Raw genomic sequence first — 22,737 nt, 5'->3', positions numbered from 1 at the left:
ATTACCATATACATACATGAGAGTCCATGAGATTTGGTTGAAAGTCTCCGACCACACTCCTAACTATTGCTGGTGACTAGTAAACTATAGCAGGAGCAGAAAGTGTCATTTATACTGGAAACACTGCATTAACAGCAGCTGGGAGACAGTGTAATAAAACATGCCTACTGAGAGTGGACCATGTGAAAGCTGGAAGGACAGTCTGCTGCTGCATTGAGTTAAGTGGTCCAGAGAGAATTGAGATAATAGTGATGTTAGCGACAGGCAATTATACAGGCTGCACCAGGCCCAATGATATTAGCTGCCTCACTCACACTGTGACTCTCACTGCCACTGATACTGGCAGCTTGGACTGAGTTTAGCTCATACAGTTTGAAAAAAAGGACACGCATGTGCACTGTCTAGGACATGAGGCTATATATTCACCGAGCACTTGCAGCCCTTGACACCCACATACCTTGCTCTCACAGTGTATAGTGTAATAACAGTGTAATAATGCTCTTTTGTTAGCAGTCCATTTTTGTTTTTCAAGTTTGCAGTTGGTCTGTGTTTAACATTAAGTATGGTCAGCGCAGAGACCACACAGTGAGTAGTTTTTAAATTGAGATGTTATTTTAAAAAGTTTGCATTTGCTTAAACAATCGGGACATACCTGTGACCAGTTGAGCTAAAAATGATAAAATCTTCCCGTTTATGTGTTATGGTAGGAGTGTATTTCTAGGACCCAAATGCAGAGAATGGAGACAGTAAGTAAGTGAGCAAATGATTTATTCTACCAACAGTGATCTCCGGAGGGTAAAGTGGGGAAGAGGACCAGGTTTGCAGGCAGGCAATGCAAGCAGATTCGACTAGAGCTGGCGTGGAGGAACTCAGGAGTGCAGGAAGCAGAGCAGAACAGCGCTGAATATCTCTGCTCAAGCCAATGGAGATGAGGGAATTAGAGTACAGGCAAAAACACAAACCTACGAAAAACTCAGAGTTTCAAGAAACACTCGATCTCGGCACTTAGTGGTCACCGTCTGGGACGTAATGATCTAGCGCCTAAGTAATGGAGAGACCAGGTAGATAATGCCAGTAGGTAAAAACACAGAAAACAGAAACACAACCAGGCTGCCACAGCAGCACGGTGACATCATGTTTGTAATGAGCTCATATATCAATCGTGTATGCACAGACTCACACAAGAAGATAATAGGTGTTACAAGCCATGGTGCATAGAGGGGTGTGTTAGTGGAAGAATCAGTTCAGGCACCAGTATGCGTTCAAGGAGTACTGATATCAGCTGCTCACATCAGCCAGGCACATCTAGCTGCTATCGTTTTAAAATACAATTGTCTCCTACCTCTGGTTCAATTTGTTTCATGTGCTGCTGTGTTGCATGCAACCTCCACCTCCCCATCAATGCTGAGTCTATGCAGAGTCAACAGCTTCATCAGTTACATCAGCTTCATCATTCCATCAGCCTGTCTGTCTCATAGGAGTCATGAGCCACCACCAACACCACTTTCTGGACTCCAAAGGAGGGATTCTTCTTGCTGCAGCCACTCAGAGCAGATGTCATTTGATCACCGAATCTCCCTGTAGAGTCTAGGAGCCAAAACCCCTCTGATAAGACACATTATCACTTATCATCTGCTGTTATCAGAGATGGACAGAATACTCGACCCCAGTACTTGAGTAAGAGTACAAATACTACTGGTCAAAAATTACTCCGTTACAAGTAAAAGTAGCTCAGTCGACATGTTACTCGAGTAAGAGTAAAAAAGTACTTGCTTTTAAAGGTACTTAAGTACCCAAAAGTACATGCTTTTAAATTTACTTTAAGTAAAAGTAAGAGTACATTTCTTATTTTTCACATCAATGAATTACTTTAATTTTTTCTAAATGAATTTAAGGAACTTTTAACTCTTGTTTCTGAGAATTATCTCTTTGAAACCACCTGCACTGATGTGCTTGCTTTTAGAACCACAATGTTATATAAAGCCTGCAGAAACACCTATAAAAACTAATCAAATGAATGGGATCACAGGAGGACAGCAGATGTTGCAGATGTTTATTAACAATCATTAAAACTGTAACCAAATGAACCTGCACCGTCCAACTAACTCTCTATCATTTAGCTAAGTTGGGAACTGGAACCCCCTCAAAGACCAATGTTGTCCCCAGACCACTGGTTGAGAATCACTGCTTCACAAAAATCTACATCTGATGCAGCCATTGTCGCAGTTTTGTGTTGACAAACGCAGTCGAGAGCGTGGCTACTTTGGTGGTATCCTTATGGGGAGGGATGACGTATTTCCGCTTTTACGTAGATCCCAGTGGAGAGCGTGCACTGTGATAGGTTTCCTTCTTTGACAAACACAGCTTGCGTCCAATAGTATTTTAGAAAAAAAAAAAAAAGAGCAGACCTGAAAGTAACGAGTACTTTTCAGCCTTCCTAGAAATTAACTCGAGTAAAAGTAAAAATATTTGTCTTGGAAATGTATTCAAGTAAGAGTAATAAGTGCCAAAGAAATCTAATACTCAAGTAAAGTACAAATCCTCTGGATATGTACTTAAGTACAGTACTCAAGTAAATTTACTCCGTTACTGTCCACCACTGGCTGTTATATTTCACACATCATCTGCTGTTATAAGCCTTTTCTTTAAGTTTTTCACTAGTCGCTACTGATTAAAATGCATTTTGTAGTTTTAAGAATGCAGGGAAGCCTAGACAGACCTGAAACACCTTCCCACGGTCAGTGACAGTGATAGACTCCCCTTCTTTAGAACTCCACTGCACAACCTCACCATATTCTGTGAGTGATTCAGTGCAGATAGAATGTGTATCATGATCACCAAGTTACTTGACTGTTTAAGTATACTGACATTTGATAATTAGCTCTCAACAAAGGATGTGATTCATCCTGTGGGGGGAATACTTCTGACGATGTAGGAGGCCCTGCCCACAGTGAACTGAGAGCCATCCAGAACATGCTGAGAACATTATGCTCTCATCTTATGGGCGACAGTCGTAATCAGTGGTAATGAGCAGGTAGTGGTTATTTAACAAAGGTCCACAAACTAACCTAAACACTGTGTATACACATGCTCAACACTTTATGGTATGACAATGTATAGTCTATGTAATCATCACATTGTGAATTAATTTTATGTTCAGAACAATTAGTTGTTTCTTCTCTTTCAAAAAAATGACAATCTGTTACAGTTGCAATGAAATCATTTAGCATATCTGTTTGGAATATTCAGGGTTTAAACTCTTATTTATTTGGTTTAAAAAGTAGAAACCCTGACTTCTTAGACAGGGTTTACAATGTAGATATTGTTATTTTACAGGAGACTTGGTGCAAAGGAGATGCCCCCACTGGTTGTCCCCCTAACTATAGAGAGTTTATAGTCCCATCAACAAAACTACATGGAGTCACCCAGGGTAGAGAATTAGGGGGAATGTTGATATGGTATAAGTCAGAACTAGCAAACTCAATAGAAATAATGAAAAAAGGGAAATATCACATTTGGTTAAAGATGAATAACAATATAATATCCACTGAGAAAACCATTTTTTTATGTGCAATTTATATTCCCCCAATAGAATCTCCATATTTCAATGAGGAGATTTTCTCCACCATAGAAGAAGAGATCAGCCATTTCCAGGCCCAGGGATCTGTGCTGATCACTGGAGATTTAAATGCTAGAACTGGCAAGGAGCTAGACTTCACTAGTACTAAAGGTGACAGTTACATCACTGGAACTAACCTTGACTTCCCTATCCTTCCCAACAGGAATAATTATGACAAAAACACAAACAGGAGTGGAAAACAAGTCTTACAGCTTTGCAGAGAGCTGGGTCTGTACATTGTCAATGGAAGACTGCGAGGGGACTCCTTTGGACGGTATATGTATTGTTCAAACCTTGGCAGCAGCACTGTTGATTATGCTATAACAGATTTAGACCAAACCTCTTTGAGGGCCTTCACGGTGAAAGAACAAACACCTCTATCAGATCACTCTCAGATCACTTTGTATCTGAAAAGAGCAGACACGGGTAACACATGTTCTGAGCCATGTAAATTGTACAAAATAAAGAAAAGATACAGATGGGCACAAAACAGCCTGGCAGAGTACCAGGACGCAATGGTCAGTGAAGATATCCAGTCTCTACTAGACTTCTTCCTGGTCCAGAGCTACCCTCAGAATACAGAAGTGTAGAGCTGTGTCTGGTAAACATTAACCACATATTTGATCATTTGGCCTCATTATCAAACTTAAAATGCAAAACAAAACAACCAAAGAAAATGAACAGGGAGAGGTGGTTTGATTCAGACTGCAAAACCATCAGGAAGACATTAAGAAAAGTCTCAAATCAAAAATCCAGACAGCCAGGAGCTCCACCTGAGTTCCTGAGTTACTGTGAGACTCTAAAACAATATAAAAACACACTGATAACAAAAAAAGAACAATATCTACAAAACCAATTACAACTAATTGAAGAGTCTCTAGGGTCAAATCAATTCTGGGAAAATTGGAACTCATTTACCAAGAAACGGTTCAACGAACAGCCCATTCAAAACGGAGATACATGGAAAAATCATTTTGAAGATCTCTATAGAAAACATCCAAAGAATCAAGCTCAAGAACAGATTTCAGAAAAACTGAAAGATCTTGAAAGAGTCATTAAAAATAATCAAACCCCACTGGATTATCCTATCACAGAATTAGAACTGGAGGACAAACTCAAGATTCTGCAGCCCAAAAAAGTGTGCAGGCCTGATGGCATCTTAAATGAGATGTTGAAATATTCTTCCAGAAAATACAAATTGGCTATACTAAAAATATTCAACTTGGTACTAAGTAGAGATGCACCGATCAAATGGCAACCGATCGCAATCGGCCGATAATGCCCCGGTTTTGATCGGAGTTCTCAAAATAGATCACATCAGGCCGATCAGATAACGTTTAAGTATAAAGACAGTGCATTAACTGCATGCAGGGAGGGAATTTCATGGCCGCCGTTGCCCCGCACTTTGGCCATGATGCCCAGTGAAAAAAAAACTCATCGTACGGCCACAGTGGCCTCTGTGCCCCTGGCCCGGTCAGCGTAGTGAGCTTGCCTTTAATTACAGCCACCTGAGTGCACAGTAGTCAGTCACAGTAACTTCAGTGAGTCCGCGGTTCGCGCAGGTGGAGTCTTATCATCTCATGATCTCACGTGAAAGCCTCTCAAACAGCAGCAGCGTCTCAAAACAGAAGTACAAAACTTACAGCACAGCGAGCGAGCGCAGCCGGTTTTGACACGATACGTAACTGACTTATGTGGTAGGATTTAGTCCGGTAAAGTTGTAAATATATTCACAGATTCGAACTTCCCGGATCAATAACTCATAAGTGCAACCTTGTTAAAACACAAACGACAGCTCTTTTCTACCGTAGTAAGGTAGAAAACGAGCTACAACCGTATGTTAATCAAAACGAGCGTCTGGACATTAACTCAGGTCTGTATGTGTCCGTCTGTGAGACGAGGGTGCAGGGACCGTCTACAAAGTGCAACACCGAAAAGAGAAACTACAAAAACTTCAATAACTTCACTATTATTCAGAGTGTAGTGTCACCAAAATCACTCCACACATCATTGGTCTCATGCTGGTTATTGTACAATTTTTTGCACATTGCCTCAGCCTGCAATAAAACGGTGGTCAATTCATGATACTTTCTCATCTCCTAATTTTTATACTTAATAATACAATGTCAATGTTGTGTAAGAAGAATCATTAATTAAATATATGAAAGTTATAAAAGACAATAATATAGAAGAATTTATGGATTTGACGCTGTGATCGGTGATCGGCAATATCGGGATCGGCAGATACTGCTTTTGGTGATCGGTGATCGGTGATCGGCCCCAAAAATCCTGATCGGTGCATCTCTAGTACTAAGTGTTGGTCATTTCCCTGAAAGCTGGAGTGAAGGGCTAATTACACCGATCTTTAAGAATGGAGACAAATTCAACCCCAACAACTACAGAGGCATCTGTGTGAGCAGTAACCTAGGGAAGTTATTCGGCAGTATTCTAAATTCAAGAATTATGGACTTCCTCACCGAGCACAGTGCCTTAAGCAAAAGTCAGATTGGATTCCCTCCAAACTATAGAACAGCTGACCACATTTTCACCCTACAAACACTTATTGATAAATATGTAAATAAAAACAAAGAGACAATTCATGCATGCTTTGTTGATTTCCAAAAAGTTTTGATTCAGTCTGGCATGAGGGATTACTCTTTAAACTAATAGAAAGTGGTTTAGGGGGGAAGTCTTTTGATGTAATTAAATCAATATATGAAAAAAAACAAATTGGCTGTCAAAATTGGAGATAAACACACAGACTTCTTCCCACAGGGTAGAGGGGTGAAGCAAGGCTGCAACCTCAGCCCCACCCTCTTCAATATTTATATTAATGAACTGGCATTGTTATTAGAACAATCACCAGCACCCGGTCTCACTCTGCAAGACACAGAAATCAAGTGTCTGTTATATGCAGATGACCTGGTCATACTGTCTCCTACTAAAGAAGGTCTTCAGCAGAACCTGGACCTTCTCCATCAGTACTGTCAGAACTGGGCCCTGTCAGTTAACATGACGAAGACCAAAATTATCACCTTCCAAAAAAGATCAAGGTTTCAGAGAAATGAAACAACATTTAAAATAGGTGGAACCCACATAGAACAAACAAATACATATACTTACCTGGGTTTACAAATAAGTTCCACAGGAACCCTCTGCTCTGCCGTGAAGGAACTCAAAGAGAAGGCAAAAAGGGCTTTCTATGCCATCAAGCGTTCACTTCAAATCCAAATCCCAATTAGGACATGGCTCAAAATATTTAACTCAGTTATAGAACGGATTGCATTGTATGGCAGTGAGGTATGGGGCTCATTAGTACAACATGATTGGGCAAAATGGGACAAAAATCCAATTGAAACCCTGCATACAGAGTTCTGCAAAAGTATCCTCCAGATGCAAAGAAAAACCCCAAACTCTGCATGCAGGGCTGAATTAGGCCAATATCCTTTACTTCGAAATATTCAAAAAAGATCTATTAAATTCTGGAGCCATATTAAAACGAGCGACCCTGCCTCTTACCATTATAAAGCCCTCGCCTACCAGGAGTTGAACATAGAAAGGAGTCCCCTCAGCCAACTGGTCCTGAGGCTGGCTGACCTTTCACCTTCTGACATCACAAACCCCGGTCAGCCTCACAGCAGTTACACTATCACTCAGAAGATTAGACCTAACCAAATTATAACTAAAGAAAAAGAAAAATACACAACTTATTTGAATGATTTTACACGCTCACAACACAAACTGGAAACATATTTGACCCTAAACAGACAGTATACTGTGGTAGAATACCTAACCACAGTAACTGATCAGAACCTGAGAAAGACATTGACGATGTTCAGACTGAGTGACCACAGTCTGGCACTAGAGAAGGGCAGACACCGTCAGACCTGGCTGCCCAGAGAGGACAGGCTATGCTGTCACTGTGATGAGGGAATTGTAGAAACAGAACTACACTTTCTAACACAGTGTCATATATATATATATATATATATATATATATATATATATATATATATATATATATATATATATATATATATATATATATAGCCTATATTGCATGTACATATATTGTTTTATGTCTTTTGTTTTGTTGAATAGTATTATTGTTATTATTGTTGTGATTGTGCTTCGGCAACACATGTTAAATGTCATGCAAATAAAGCCTTTTGAATTGAACTGAATTGAATCTGAGGGATGACTTCACTGACAGTTTGGACAGGAGAAAACAACCCTATGTACAGCACCTCTCTTTTAACCTTGGCCTATGAAATGATTATTATGCACCAAAGCTTAATGCCTTTAACATATTTTACAATTAAGTCATTAAAACTAATTGTGTCCAGAAAATTGTTTTTGATGCCAGTGGGAATACACACTGGGAAGTGACAGTCTTCAGTTAACCAGGCAAGAGTTTTTTTTTTTGTTTTTTTTTTGTGCTCGTAGAGGCGATGATGGAGATGTGAAGGGCATTTTTAGTTTGGTGCTTATCACTATACAGTTTAATCCAAATACATTAAGAAAGAACATAGAACATTGCCACTAAGTATTGATATCAATGAGCAGTAAGATACCCATTCCTAATAGCCTCTATTATAACCATGCCCTGTTACTTCTTCTCAGCCTTGCCATGTCCTCGTCTCAGCATGCTCTCAAGTCCATCTGTTTTAACACTGGCAATGGCATCCATCTTAATTACTCCTGCACTTGACCTTCTTAATCCCTCTCCCTCTTACATTATGCTACAGTTTCTCTGGTTTGAGGTGGTTTGTGGCAAACTGCCTTCAAAAATGGATGGGCCATTAGACTGCCATCTGCCATCCAGTCTAAATGTTTCGGAGCTACAGTCGAGATCAGACTGGATCACTGTTTGGTAAGAGCTTGCAATGCCGCTTAATGAGGACGGCAGGAAATATTATTCAGACCTGTTTTTCCTTCATTCAGGCTGTTTTCACAAATGCTCAGCCTCTACTCATCAGAAAAATGACCATGTACGTCGACAGCGAAAGCAGCTTATTATGCCCCGTAGTTATGTTAATTGTTAGGCACAACCTCTAGTAGTTGTAGCAATTATTACAGCAGCAAAGGAGGAACTCAACTGTTGTGGTATAAACACAAACAGGAGAACCTTTTGAAAACAAAAGTTAGTTTTGACTTATTCTAACTTATGTGGTTAAGCTAACTTATGTTACGCAGTGCCTAAACCGAACCAAACCCTGCTCGTATGACGAAGATTGCTTGTTGGTGGTACACTTTTGGGGGTCATTGACAATTGACCCATTGTTTGGGCATGATGATGTGTTGCAAACTCTAGATCCACAAAACACACTCAATGACTCCTTTCAACCTTTCAACCACTTCTTCATTCCTCTGCTACCTTGTAGGAGGTTTTACAGGCTTCTAGCCAGGACAGACACACTGAGTAATAACTCCTTCACCCAATATGTTAAGATCCTAATCCCCTGTCCCCTTTGAATTCCTCTCCACTCTCCACCACCCACTATCTGAACCGACCTTTAATGCAAATAATTAATGTGTCAGCATGCTTCAGACAAAGTATTCTGACATTCAACACAAAATAGTATAGTAAAACATATGCCACGCCCTTCCACCCTAAAGCTGATCTTTGGCTTTATTACAGCCGAACTATGAAACATATCAGCCATTCATGCACAGAGTTGAGATTCTTGATACTTTCAACTGATTGGTGCGGCTGCAGACAGACTTCGTTCAAGCATGTAAGAGGAGGGTATCATGTTAATACACATGATTACCAAGATCCACTGAACCCAGTGTGATACAGCAACATGCACTTAGTTTCGGAAGCACACTGAACTGATTCTTCCACTTTTCCCCCTTCTCATCAAGGTTGTCTGTGCTGTTTTTTAATTCACCACCCCTTTTTGCACCATGGTTTTATGAAACACCGTAATGTCTTCTTGTGTGAGTCTGTTTATTTCAGTGCATACACAATGGAGACGTAAGCTCATTACAAAAACATGAACTTGAAGACTTGAACTGCTCAACTGGTCACAGGTATGTCTAGATTGTTTAAGCAAATGCTCATTTTATTTATTGGAGCAATTACTTCCTACCAGCGGAGGCAGTGACCCGACACAGTATTTGTTTATGCTTTGGTGCAGTCCATTCATTTGTTTTGCTGTCAGCACAGGGAACAAAAATGACATGCAAATACACTAATTCACACAAATGCACAGACATGCACCAGTTCTGCCAGTGGCAAACAGTGTTGTGGTTTTAGATGAAGGCAGCAAATTGCTTTGGTCAGCTCATGTACATAATATATTAGAGAGAATGGACACTTAACTATCACATACAGCACAGAAGCACAAACACAGGCACCCATATATAAATGGCAAGAAAAGTTTAAATACTATTTTTTCCATTCAGGCTTTCTGATGTGTTGAGGTGGGTTTAACTATCTTTCACTGGTACCTCTAGGTCTGAAATGTGTTTTGTGTGTGTGTGTGTGTGTGTGTGTGTGTGTGTGTGCGAGGGAGAGGGAGTTAAGTGTGACAGTACTTCTGCAGGTCTGTGAAGATGCCTTGAGGATATTTCACGGCTTAGGAGATGAATTATCTCCTTCACGTCTGTGTTTGCACACAGTGCAGACACCCAGAGACAGCAGGGAAAGCACATGAGGCCTGATAAAGTCTGTCAACACTTCTGCTGCTTACCTCTCCTAGACATAACTAACAATATGTACTGTTATTCATTTTGAATATTCCCCAAACATTATCTTGTGTTGCTCTTTGCCATCCACAAGTTAATGAAACACTACATTTCCATAATTGCAACTGTATTCTATGCACTCTATATTGGGGTCATTGCATAGTTCCATTTCCATGAATGTGCTTTAGTGCATTTCATTTTCTCTAAAGCATTTGATTTGTCTTGCAAAAATTTTTCCTTTTTAACATTCTATGTTCTTAATGGCTTGTGTTGGTCCCAACACGATTAGAAAGAGAGAAGAGGAGTGTTATAGAGACTGATGAATCATCCGGATCAGCTGCAGCTTAGTGATCTCCTGCAATGCACCACATTACATAAGAGTTTCTATATTATATATACAGTATTGTCCCCAAACCCAAAACCATGCTAGCTTAGGACAAGCACAGTATAAGGCATCATGACATCACTCGCAGAACGGCAGGATAGAAATGTAATGTTTACTTTTCAAGTAAGCAGGCCAAACCCTACGTTGTAGGCAGGGCTGGACTGGGACAAAAAATCAGCCCTGGCATTTTTGGCTTAGACTGGCCCCTCATAATTAGCGGAGCACAACCGGAAAAAAAACCCATAACTTTTTGCCTTTAGGCTTATTAGAAATCTACAGTTTATTATTACTTTAGAAGTCTATCAAATAACCATTGTGGAAAGCAAATAAGTACATTTACTCAACACATAGTTGAGTAAAGGTATATTCTATTTCAAGCATAATGTATCATCGGCATCCTAGATCTCAGAAGTTTAGCATCTATTGTTAACTCTGCCACTTTTGTCTGCTCTGTGTAGTTCAATTGATTATCTTATCTTTTTTATTGAAATCATCTCTAATATGTATTTTCTGAATTTCCCTGATATAGCAGCTCAATTCTAATTCTTCAGGTTAAAAGGTGCTCCCTTTAAAAAGCTATAAAATTGTTATATCAGGCTAAAAACAGGGCTGCTTTATGAACTCATGCAAAGCAACTTGTCTTAACCCATATGGAAAAGAAATAGAAAAAACTTATGAGACTTTCCCATAGCCTCTAATAGTAAATGTTTATGTTTTATATGTATTGTATGTCTTATAAGACTTATATGTCTCATACTATGATTTACTCATGAAAGTGGCCACTTTTGCATTTTTCTCATACAACATAATTATAAGAATTAAAAATGAATCAAGTAAACATTACATATATTGTTTATAAGGAATGCGCATGGCAAATTATGTTTTCCATATGTGTACAATATAATGTTTGTACTTTTTAATTACATGTCTTAGTTATAAAGACATGTGCTTTCTTTATATAAATATATTATATTATATATATGATTTTTGTGTGTAAAGTGCATTTAATTTAAAGGTAAACTATGCTTTATTTATATGTTTTTTATAAGACGGTCATATGTCAGTCCATTAAAATCACCATATCAGTATAAAAACATATACTTTTTATATATGAATATATAAATCATATATAGATTTTTTGTATGTTAATGTCATGTAAACTATGCTTTTTTATGTTTTTTTAAACTAGATTCTTATATGTCTGGCAATGCAAATTTCCATTACAGTATAACAAATATATGCTTTTTATGTATTAATTTATGACATTTCATACATGTTTCTGTAGTCAAAAACATATGAATCACATATTAAAATGACAGGACTTCATATGTTCCTATACTGATACTGTCTTGGATGAAACAAGTTTAAAACTGGCAAGACGTGGTTTGCCTGGTCATCGCACAGAACAACTAATTTCACCATATAGTGATATAAATGCAGTCTGTATAGATCTGTTATGTTGAAAACATGTCTTTATTAACAGTGGAACATTGCTGGGATTACAGTGCCGACAGCAGTAAACAAACAGCAGTAAACTCTAATCTTAGGAAAGATCGTGTTTTTAAAGATATTCTTTGAATGAACTAGTGGCAAGATAGAAATATGACTCTCAATTAGTTATGATATTTAACACGTGTCATGCCTGCATACATACATGAAGAGCAAATGCTTATTCTACTACTACTACTAATATGGGAACAGTGTCACCCTCAACTAATTGTTGTCATTACAAACAGGTGTACACATCTAACTGATTTGCCTCTTCACATCCAAAGAAAGGAAAAACAGGGCTTAAAGGGAAATCAATTTTACCTCTATCTATCCGAGGTTAGGGATATAATGTTAAAAAAAATCTGCAGTTGTTGAGGATGTTCTCTGTGTCTCTGGTGCGCAGCTGCAAAATCTGTTGTTCTGCCTCCAGTGATGTCAAATGACGGTGCTGGCTGTCATTCAGAGCTGCGCCTCAGAGACAGCGAACATCTGCAACAACTGCAGGCGTTTTTCACACTCGACCCTAACCCGGATAGAGCTAAGGTTGAACCTTGGCAAAGATCTCTGAGCAAATGCTAGTACTGCCTACTGTTTAGCATGCTTCACTAAACAAGCACTAAGCAGTGCGTAGTATGGTTAAAGTGCCACACATGCTTCCAGCAGACAGTAGTCAGTACCAGTATTTGCTCAGGGCCAAGGCCTATGTGATACACTTGTGTAAAACTTACAGCAAACAAAACAGTTTAATGGAGAGCTGCGGACACAGCAACGTTTTTACTTTTTGACCGGAGCTTCGTAATCTTGGCGTTGATCGTGCTTCCAATGCTGGAGAGCTGGGTCCCTGGCCACCTCTCAAGAGTTGCACCTACATATAAACAAAAACAAACAAAAAACAAGAATGCAAAAGCTTAGTACAGTAGGATGAAATCAGACACAAAAGCAGAGACTATTGGGGAAACACCTATTGAATCTGAGGTGTATATACGTATGTAGATATAGGCTATATAATTAACTGTATATATTGTTTTAATCTATTTTCATTCCAAATTCAATTATCTGTATATTTGTACTGTGTATGAAGGGGTTACAGTTCATTTTGTTTTGCAACCCTGTGTTGTAAAATGACAAATATATGACCATGAAAACCTGAAAACGTACTGTAAATGGCATCCAATTTATTTTTGTCCAGCGGTAGACGAGCATCTCCTCTGCCTCGTTTGTTGCCCCGAAGATTGCTCACTAGCAGTACTTCTACCGGGAAGACTGCGGTGAGCAGATGTCTTACAAATACTGAGGCCGAATTTGCATTGAGGGCATAGGCCCATGCCAGTCTCTCAACCATGACTCCGGTCCCAGGATGGATCTCAACCTGTTTAGACAAGGACACAAGGTAAGCATTTAAAGTTAGAAAATGTATGATTTGTTCAGCCCAACAGATTTTAGACATAAAAGCAGATTAGATCTGCCATAATCATTAAAAGGTCTATTTTATGTGGTGTATTTATTTATTCTTTATAAAACAATTACCTTAGAAGACTGGGAGACAGTCAGTGATGGAGTGACAGATGCAGACCTGGAACTGGACACCGTAGATCTGGGTACGGACAGCAGTGAAGTGGCAGATGGACAACTGGACCCGGACTGCGGAGAACCTGGGAGGACCAGCGGTGGTGTGTTAAGCTCCAACCTGGATCTCTCAGGAGATGCAGCCGAATCAATTATATTCCTCATGCTCTGTAGGAGTCCTGGCACATCTAGACATAGTATATCAAAAAAAACAATTAGTTATCAACCCTCTTCTTTAGGCCAAACTAGCCTACAACACAGTCAATTCAGCCTACAGTCATTTAGAAAAAAAGTGTAATAGTTGTCTAATGGTTAAATTATTGATATCATGATACCTCGAAGAACCATCTCCTTCAATTTAGCATTTTCTGCTTTTAGGTCCTTGATCTCCTGCTTTAATTCAACTGCAGTCTTCCTCTGATTGTTATGATTATCTGGAGAAGGCTGTGATTGACCATATTGCTTAAGAAACTCGTCTGCGGGGTCTGTCCTCGTGGGAACCTTTGACCTCTGGGTGTCAAGAGAAAAAAATAGAATCATCAGATAGAAAACCAAAAGACAAACATGGTTTACGCTGGAGTTGACCAGCCATACTGTACAACAGAATCAACATCAAGAATCAGTAATCTTTACATATTTTCTTTTCTAGCTAGATGTAATGCCTATTACACAGTAGTGCCAACCCCTTACACATTCTTTTTACGTTACCACTGGGAAATATGGTCAATACACAGGAGCTAAAGTAAATTCACATCACCTTAACTTGCAATGACTGAGTCTCAGTATCGGTTGAGCCTTCCGAATCATCCCCATATTTTTGGGGGGCCACTGACACCCTCTTTGCCAGCTCTGCAGGTTCGTCTTCCTTTAGCAGTGAGTTAAGTTTACGAGTTGTCTCAAAACGAGTGGCTAAAGAAGGAAAGAAAAAGACATACCCTAGTTATACTCAAATGGCAGATCACTTTTTCATAACACTCATACTGAAAATATACTTCAAGATGGTGATGTTTGCTCCTATGTGCATTTCATTTGAAGGGGTTATGCAATAGGCAAACATGACACCTGACACAATCATACGTTACCATTCAAAAAGGTTTGTTCCACCTGGTGTCAACAGTCAAAGTATTATTATGTCACCTTCAATGTCAAATTGACAGAGGCCATGTCAAGTGACATGATTGTCAGTTGATATACTGATATGTTAGGACACTTTCAGCAAAACAACACAGTACTTGTGTTTGTGTAGAGCACAATGGGTATAACTAAGGAATCAACCATGTATTAGTTGTGCTTATGCATTAACTTTTAGTCAGGTTAACTTGTAGATGATTGCATGTTTCTGAAACAAGTTTTCACTGCCAACTAACAACTTTCTTGCATTTGTAGTTCGGTATACATGATGAAATGGTGACAAAACTGTTACAACAAAAGTATAAGCTCTGTTTGACCAAATTACATTTTAAAACATGGGTTGACTTCTTTGAATGTTTGAAGTTTGTACTTAAACAGTTTTATTGCTGTGGACACATTCCACCAATAACATTCCAAATCCATTTATCATTTATACAACACAACAAATGCGAGAAAGTCTTCTGTCAACTGGCAATGAAAGTTAACACATGAGCTAAAACAGGCTGAATCTCGCCCTATTCATGTTTGAACAACTAACAAATTCTTTTGAAATGCTGTAAATTAAAGAGGACAATCTGCAATCAAAGCCATAGTAACTCTATCTTACCACTAACAAAGATGACGATGCCTCTGTAGTGAGGCCACCCTCCTCGTTGTTTCTTCCCATGGCGCCATTCAATGACAGTTGAATAGTTGGAAATGGGATTCCCATCGTGGTCCATCTTGGAATCATCATACCCCCTTATGGCATCAGTTTTTATCTCGCTGAGCTTTCCAAAATCCTCCCCTTCACTCCACTGCACCACGGCAAACTTCCTCTCCATGTGTCCTTAGCTTAGCAATCAATAAATAGAGTAGACAGAAAATATGAATAACCTTAACAGCCTTTTTTGGACAAAAAAAAACTTCAGGTATCTGCAGGTTTAGGCTAGTTATATTAAAGTTTTTTTGATGCCACTCAGAATTAAATTTAAGTCAAATGTCATTATATATCGTGATATACCATTCTGTTATCTAAATTGATAACACCAAGCACATATTAACCATAATTTCTTCCTTAATTTGATCTGAAATATTTGAAGGAATTTAATTGAAAATTGCATTTTTGGTTTTAAACCACACTTTACATTACCACGCAGATAAATGTGACATAAATCTTAATTTCACATAGGTGAGCACATATTGTGATGTACAGTATATTGATATTGAAAAGTCCTGATGATTATTGTGATTTTTACTTCTTTCATACAGCCCAGCCCTATCTGAAAGGAGCCTCCACAGCCTACAACCAACCAGAGAGGGTCAAGTGGGTCTGGTGTTTGCTATAACAGACAATAGAGAGATGCAGGAAACACAACACTGGCTACAAGATGTTCTTGATTATGGTTACTTTGGCCAGAGGCTGTGCAACCAGATATAGTATATATATAATATAAATAATTATTCTATTTACTGATCGGGATAAGTTACATTTTAAGTTTAGGATCAAAAACAAATGTTCTGTTATATTGCAGCAAATAGAAAATTATGTATTATATGCTTAGAATGATAAGCCTACCCATTGTAATCTATTCATTTCCCATGATTCTGTCTTGTAAATTGAAAATTCCATTGGAAAAATGAATCTAGATAACAGCTGAACAGTCCCGATCACTTGCAACCTTAACGTTTAATTATAATTTTCGCTCTCCAATGACAGAATATTGTAATCCTTGGTTAGTTAACGTAACTTTATCTATTCCTGCAAACATAATGAGGGTTTTAGGTTTCATTTGTGTTATTAGCCTATCATAGAAATCCTATTAGAGCTAATTTATGTTAACATTATGTTACGTTACCTTCCAAAATGCGCCACTTTGGGTAATGTTAACGGTTAAGGTTAAAGTTAGCTAAGTGACTGTTAAATTAGCTAGCTAAATGAACGCTGAAAATGAATTAACTTTAGCCAGACAGAAAATCAACTGTTACATGAATAAGTCGAATTTAAGCAAACACATTTAAATACATACGTTAATTCACATACCTCTAAATTCACCCAACTGCGTAGAAGCAAAATGTGGGTGGCCGCCGTCAAGTACCGCCGTTCGTCTTCATTCAAAGATGTACCGTTGGTTTGGGAGGTCTCGCGAGATCTCGCACAGTGTCCCTTCCCGGGCACCGTACAATCCCGCCACTGAATGTATAGATACCGGAAGCTTGCGAGCGGTAAAACTGGTTACGGCGTGTTTAGGTTATAGCATGGATGCTGAGGACATTTGCGTGAGATAGCGTTGCTTGCCCAGTCTAGTTGACTAACGTTAGCTACGTTACAAGACAGTTACAGTAATAGCTATGTCGAAAAGAAAACACAACGTTACTCTCAACACGAAAGACAAAGATTGGTTGAGAGAAAACGTTCCAAGACGTACTTTGACAAGATGGAAAAAAAGGTTTGTGCTACGTTTATTTTTTTTAATGCTGGTGTAATTAATAATTACAGTTAACGTTACTGTCGACTGTTTCCTTAGGAAAATCAACAGAACTTTGACTGACATTGAAAAACACACTGCTCAACGACATGTAAGTGCAGCCCGGTTCTTGTCCTCTCGGTTTTAGGAGCTTAAGGTATACATTTCAACAGTTATGTAACTTTATAAGATATTATTTTACTTATAGCCTGCCATACACAATATCATTCAAGCCCTGACATGTGTGGACATACTGCAACAGTTGCGAATCTGAAAGGATAATGTTAGCTTCACCAAAATGTGCACAGCTGGCATAGGTGTTTTTCATGTTGTTTATTTATAATGTACCTGGTGTTTACAGACCTTAAGGCTGATGTACCATCATGTTGAAACGATCGGTAACGTTACAGCATTTACAGCAACTACTGTTAGTCAGCTCTATTCACCTCGTAAAGTGAATTCAGTAAAATTCAAAAGGCTTTACTTGCATGAACGTTTTAACAACAATGTTGCCAAACAAAGCATCAAAATACAAGTTGTCTAATATTTGGACAGTACACAATAAACGTAATATGAACATTCATACAAGATTAAGATTGATATGTATTGCATACAGTATCATATGTATGTATGCATGAATGTATATTTGAGTTGAACTTGTTACAGTAAATATTCTCTCTCTTTCTCTCACTAACCTTACAATATTATTGTAACAAGGACTATCTCTGTGTCTCCTGCCCTTACCCCATCTCTCCCCCTTTTTATCTTTTTGATTAATAATGGACTTGTGTTCTTTTTAGGAAATTGATGAAGGTGCCAGCCAAAGCGAAGAGCAGAGAGCAGAGCCTTTCACATTAACACAGGTGAGACAAAACTACAGTATTATACAATGCTCTCTCTCTCTCTCCTCTCTCAAACTACAGCTACTATATCTGTCTCCTCCCATACCCCATCTCTCTCCCTCCTTTTTTATATTTTTGATGAATAATGGACTTGTGTTCTTTTTAGGAAATTGATGAAGATGCCAGCCAAAGCGAAGAGCAGAGAGCAGAGCCTTTCACATCAACACAGGTGAGACAAAACTACAGTATTAAACAATGTTCTCTCTCTCTCTCTCTCTCTCTCGCACACACACACACTCTTAAACTACAGCTACTATATCTGTCTCCTCCTATACCCCATGTCTCTCCCTCCTTTTTTATATTTTTGATGAATAATGGACTTGTGTTCTTTTTAGGAAATTGATGAGGATGCCAGCCAAAGCGAAGAGCAGAGAGCAGAGCCTTTCACATTAACACAGGTGAGACAAAACTACAGTATTAAACACTGTTCTCTCTCCCTCCCTCTCTCTCTCGCACACACCCTCTCTCAAACTACAGCTACTATATCTGTCACCTCCCATACCCCATCCCTCTCCCTCTTTATCTTATCTTATTGATAAATAATGGATTTGTGTTCTTTTTAGGAAATTGATGAAGATCCCAGCCAAAGCGAAGAGCAGAGAGCAGAGCCTTTCACATCAACACAGGTGAGACAAAACTACAGTATTAAACACTGTTCTCTCTCCCTCCCTCTCTCTCTCGCACACACCCTCTCTCAAACTACAGCTACTATATCTGTCACCTCCCATACCCCATCCCTCTCCCTCTTTATCTTATCTTATTGATAAATAATGGATTTGTGTTCTTTTTAGGAAATTGATGAAGATCCCAGCCAAAGCGAAGAGCAGAGAGCAGAGCCTTTCACATTAACACAGGTGAGACAAAACTACAGTATTATACAATGCTCTCTCTCTCTCTCCTCTCTCAAACTACAGCTACTATATCTGTCTCCTCCCATACCCCATGTCTCTCCCTCCTTTTTTTATATTTTTGATGAATAATGGACTTGTGTTCTTTTTAGGAAATTGATGAGGATGCCAGCCAAAGCGAAGAGCAGAGAGCAGAGCCTTTCACATCAACACAGGTGAGACAAAACTACAGTATTAAACACTGTTCTCTCTCCCTCCCTCTCTCTCTCGCACACACCCTCTCTCAAACTACAGCTACTATATCTGTCACCTCCCATACCCCATCCCTCTCCCTCTTTATCTTATCTTATTGATAAATAATGGATTTGTGTTCTTTTTAGGAAATTGATGAAGATCCCAGCCAAAGCGAAGAGCAGAGAGCAGAGCCTTTCACATCAACACAGGTGAGACAAAACTACAGTGCACACATTTATGAAGTTTATTACATAATTTGGTATGAAAATAAAGTATCACAAGACAACCAATGCAATAACAACATTCACACATTCATTTCCGCAGTTCATGTAAGTGTACCGACACTTTCTGTCCTTCCTCTTTTTTGATTCTTCATGTGTTGTGAATTCCATTAAATTTTTTTGTGCTAAGTGCTGTACACCAAAACAAGGTTATGTAGTGGAAAAATAAAAACACAGAACCTGATAAGTTTTAATAAAACGCTTCTTTTTCTGAAATTTTAGGACAATGTACCTCAAGCAATAGATGATGTCCACACCCAAGGACTAACGGAAGAGCAAAGTTGCATCTCGATTCTCTCCTTTGCATTGAGACACAACACTACAGGTGTATTGATGGAAGACCTGCTGAAACTTTTAAAGTTACATTCTGCTGGGACAAGTGCAATTCCAGCAAGCAAGTATTTTTTGGGGAAACCATTAGCTGGTATTGTAGATCAATTTGAACACCATCATTACTGCAGCGTATGTACTAAGTACCTTGGCACTTCACAGTCACAAGAAGAAACACTTACATGCGTGTCATGTTCCTCATCCATAACAGTAAAAGCCAGTTTACACGAAGGACATTTCTTTATCAGTATTCCATTAAAGGGCCAACTGAAAGATATTCTTGAGAATCAGGGTATGCATGATCTCTGTTTTCCTGCTGATGACAGTAGTAGAGAAGTAATAAATGATATATGTGATGGCACCTTATATCAGGCCTTGCAGTCAAACAGTGAAGCGGATTTCCTTTCCCTTACATTTAATTGTGATGGTGTACCAGTCTTTCAGTCCTCTAAATTTAGTATTTGGCCAATACTGTGTTGTGTTAATGAGATACCCCCTCAGTGCAGAGATAAGCATGTACTTTTATGTGCTTTGTGGTTCGGTTCCAAAAAGCCAGACATGACCTGTTTCTTCAAACCATTTGTGGAGGAATGTGCCAATCTTTCACAAACTGGTTTTAAGTGGCATCATCCTATTGATCAGTCATGGAGAAATGTGAAGGTGCACCCATTGTGCTGTGTGTGTGATGCAGTAGCAAGGCCTTTACTACAGAATTTTAAGTAATTTAATGGTGAATATGGCTGTGGAGTCTGCCTTCACCCTGGGGTGCAAATGAGGAAAGGACAAGGAAACTCAAGAGTTTACACATGTTCAGCTGAAAAACCAAGTGACAGAAATCACAAAACCACAGTAGAAATAGGACAAATTGCTGAAAGAGAAGGGAAGACTATATTGGGCATAAAGGGCCCATCTGCTATTGTAGATTTAGCAAAGTTTGATCTAATCAATGGGATGGTCCCTGACTATATGCACTGTGTGTTGCTTGGCGTGTGTAGACAAATGGCGACTTTATGGATCGATTCTAAGAGCTATTCTGAGCCATGGTACATTGGCACACAAACAGCAATCATGGACAGACACCTCTTGTCTATAAAACCACCAGGTATTGTTGCTCGAGTTCCAAGATCTCTCACTGAACGCAAGTTCTGGAAAGCCCACGAGTGGCAACACTGGCTTCTGTATTATAGCTTGCCAGTTCTGAAAGGCATACTTCCACAGAAGTATCACTCTCATTGGGCGTTACTGATAGAGGGCATAAGCATTCTGTTGGGATCTGAATTAAGTACAGAGCAGATAAATCACGCCCATGACGCATTAGTGTACTTTGTTGGAGGTGTGCAAGCGCTGTATGGGGAAGAGCACATGACATTCAATGTTCATTCACTTCTGCATTTAAGCCAAAGTGTTGTGCATTGGGGTCCATTGTGGGCCCACTCAGCCTTTATGTTTGAAGCTTTCAATGGATACCTACTGAAACAAGTAAAAAGTAGTCAAGCTGTACCACAACAAATATGCAAACGAGTGATGTTGTCCCGTGCTTTTCCCCGTTTAGCAAAACAATTCCTAACAAATGCACCAGCAGAGGTTAAAGATTTCTGTAATGAAATGAGAACCGAAAAGCATCATGTCAAGAAGTTTGCAAAGTTTGCTGAGGTGACTGCCCTTGGTCCACCAAATGTAAGATTAATATCTGTTGGTGATCAAGCTGCCCTCCACACAGTGAAACAGGTTCCCACAAACTATGTGGTGAATTACTACAAGAGAATTGCTGTAAATGCAGAAGTTGTACATGGTCATACCTACAGCAAAACAAAACAAAGAAACAACTCTATTGTGCTTTTGAAGGATGGGAGTATTTTTAGAGTCTCCCACTTTATTGACATTGGTGATCAGTGTTTATATGCCATAGGGAACTATGGTAAATGCACAGTGCAGAAGTTAGCCAGAGGTTCTCTTATCAAAACTCCACTGAGCTACATGTCAACGGTGCACTTTCCCACAGGCTTTCACAAAGCCATAAACACTACTCAGGTAGTTGGACCATGTATGTATATTCAGTGTCCACAATCCAGCTCGTTTGTGTGTCGGCTGCTGAAGACATATTATTGTAAATGAATGATTGTGAACTAAATGTGAAGATGGTCACCTATTAATTTAGGGTCGCTGAGCTGGAAAGTAACTAATTGCTATTACTGTTACTGTAATTGAGTGTAATTGTACTGTGACTGAACTGTACGTTCTTTAACTTTAAGGTGAGAAACACAAATCTATTACCAATGTAACTATGATGAAATGGCATATATCAGAATGACAAATACATTTATTCTTCTTTGATACCTTTGCAATGCATGTCATCAACTTGTATGTATTTCAATGTAACGTCCAAAAAGAGACAAGTGCAAAACAACTTAAAGTTGCATCTTAATCAACTTGGGTCAGTTGGGTCATGTAAAAAGAAAAAAAATCCATTGCCACTTTTCTGAATTTTAAGTAAATATGCAACTTGTGTAATGTCATTTGCTAATTTTGTGAAAAATTAAAATCTTTCTACAGCAAGAAAGGAGGGAGTGGTTTTTTTAATCTCATTTTTATTTTGCTTGATATTGAATACACAATTTTGAAAATTTGCTGCATACAGAACTTTAAAAGAAAATCTGTGCGAATAAAAATGTGTTTTGCCTATTTTATTGGATAAAATGTATCATAAAATTCAAAATAACAAATATTCCCCATGTGATCATTTTCGGAAAATTAATAATTTGAGACAGAAGAAGGTGTGAGCTAAAAACCTGGGTTTGGGAAGTGTCATA

The 22,737-nt window shown here is 38.8% G+C and overlaps 2 protein-coding genes across 11 annotated transcripts; one reads left to right on the top strand and one right to left on the bottom strand.

The window, feature by feature from the left end:
• Window positions 1-12,931: 12,931 nt before the first annotated feature.
• On the bottom strand, window positions 12,932-16,941 carry LOC115566126 (uncharacterized). Its single transcript, XM_030391850.1, has 7 exons — window positions 16,909-16,941; window positions 15,493-15,719; window positions 14,512-14,663; window positions 14,090-14,264; window positions 13,716-13,942; window positions 13,347-13,557; window positions 12,932-13,053 (listed from the first exon to the last, which is right to left on the bottom strand). The coding sequence occupies exons 2-7, from the start codon at window positions 15,707-15,709 to the stop codon at window positions 12,932-12,934; spliced, it is 1,104 nt and encodes a 367-aa protein (XP_030247710.1). The 5' UTR covers window positions 15,710-15,719; window positions 16,909-16,941.
• A 23-nt stretch (window positions 16,942-16,964) lies between these two features.
• LOC115597316 (uncharacterized) lies at window positions 16,965-22,487 on the top strand. Of its 10 annotated transcripts, XM_030443135.1 has the most exons (10): window positions 16,966-17,314; window positions 17,393-17,444; window positions 18,133-18,195; window positions 18,341-18,403; window positions 18,570-18,632; window positions 18,798-18,860; window positions 19,026-19,088; window positions 19,235-19,297; window positions 19,463-19,525; window positions 19,820-22,487. In XM_030443135.1, exons 1-10 carry the CDS (start codon window positions 17,217-17,219, stop codon window positions 20,648-20,650), a joined length of 1,422 nt encoding a protein of 473 aa, XP_030298995.1. In that variant the 5' UTR covers window positions 16,966-17,216; the 3' UTR covers window positions 20,651-22,487. The 10 variants fall into 10 exon arrangements, with proteins under 10 accessions (XP_030298998.1, XP_030298995.1, XP_030298997.1 ...); XM_030443138.1 differs by lacking the exon at window positions 18,341-18,403 and having other exon boundaries at window positions 16,965-17,314; XM_030443137.1 differs by lacking the exon at window positions 18,570-18,632.
• Window positions 22,488-22,737: the final 250 nt, after the last annotated feature.

The sequence above is a fragment of the Sparus aurata genome, chromosome 16 (genome assembly GCF_900880675.1).
Source record: "Sparus aurata chromosome 16, fSpaAur1.1, whole genome shotgun sequence".
Classification (NCBI taxonomy): domain Eukaryota; kingdom Metazoa; phylum Chordata; class Actinopteri; order Spariformes; family Sparidae; genus Sparus; species Sparus aurata.
Note: the sequence above shows the minus strand (reverse complement) of the source record. Positions and strands in the feature narration are given on the sequence as shown.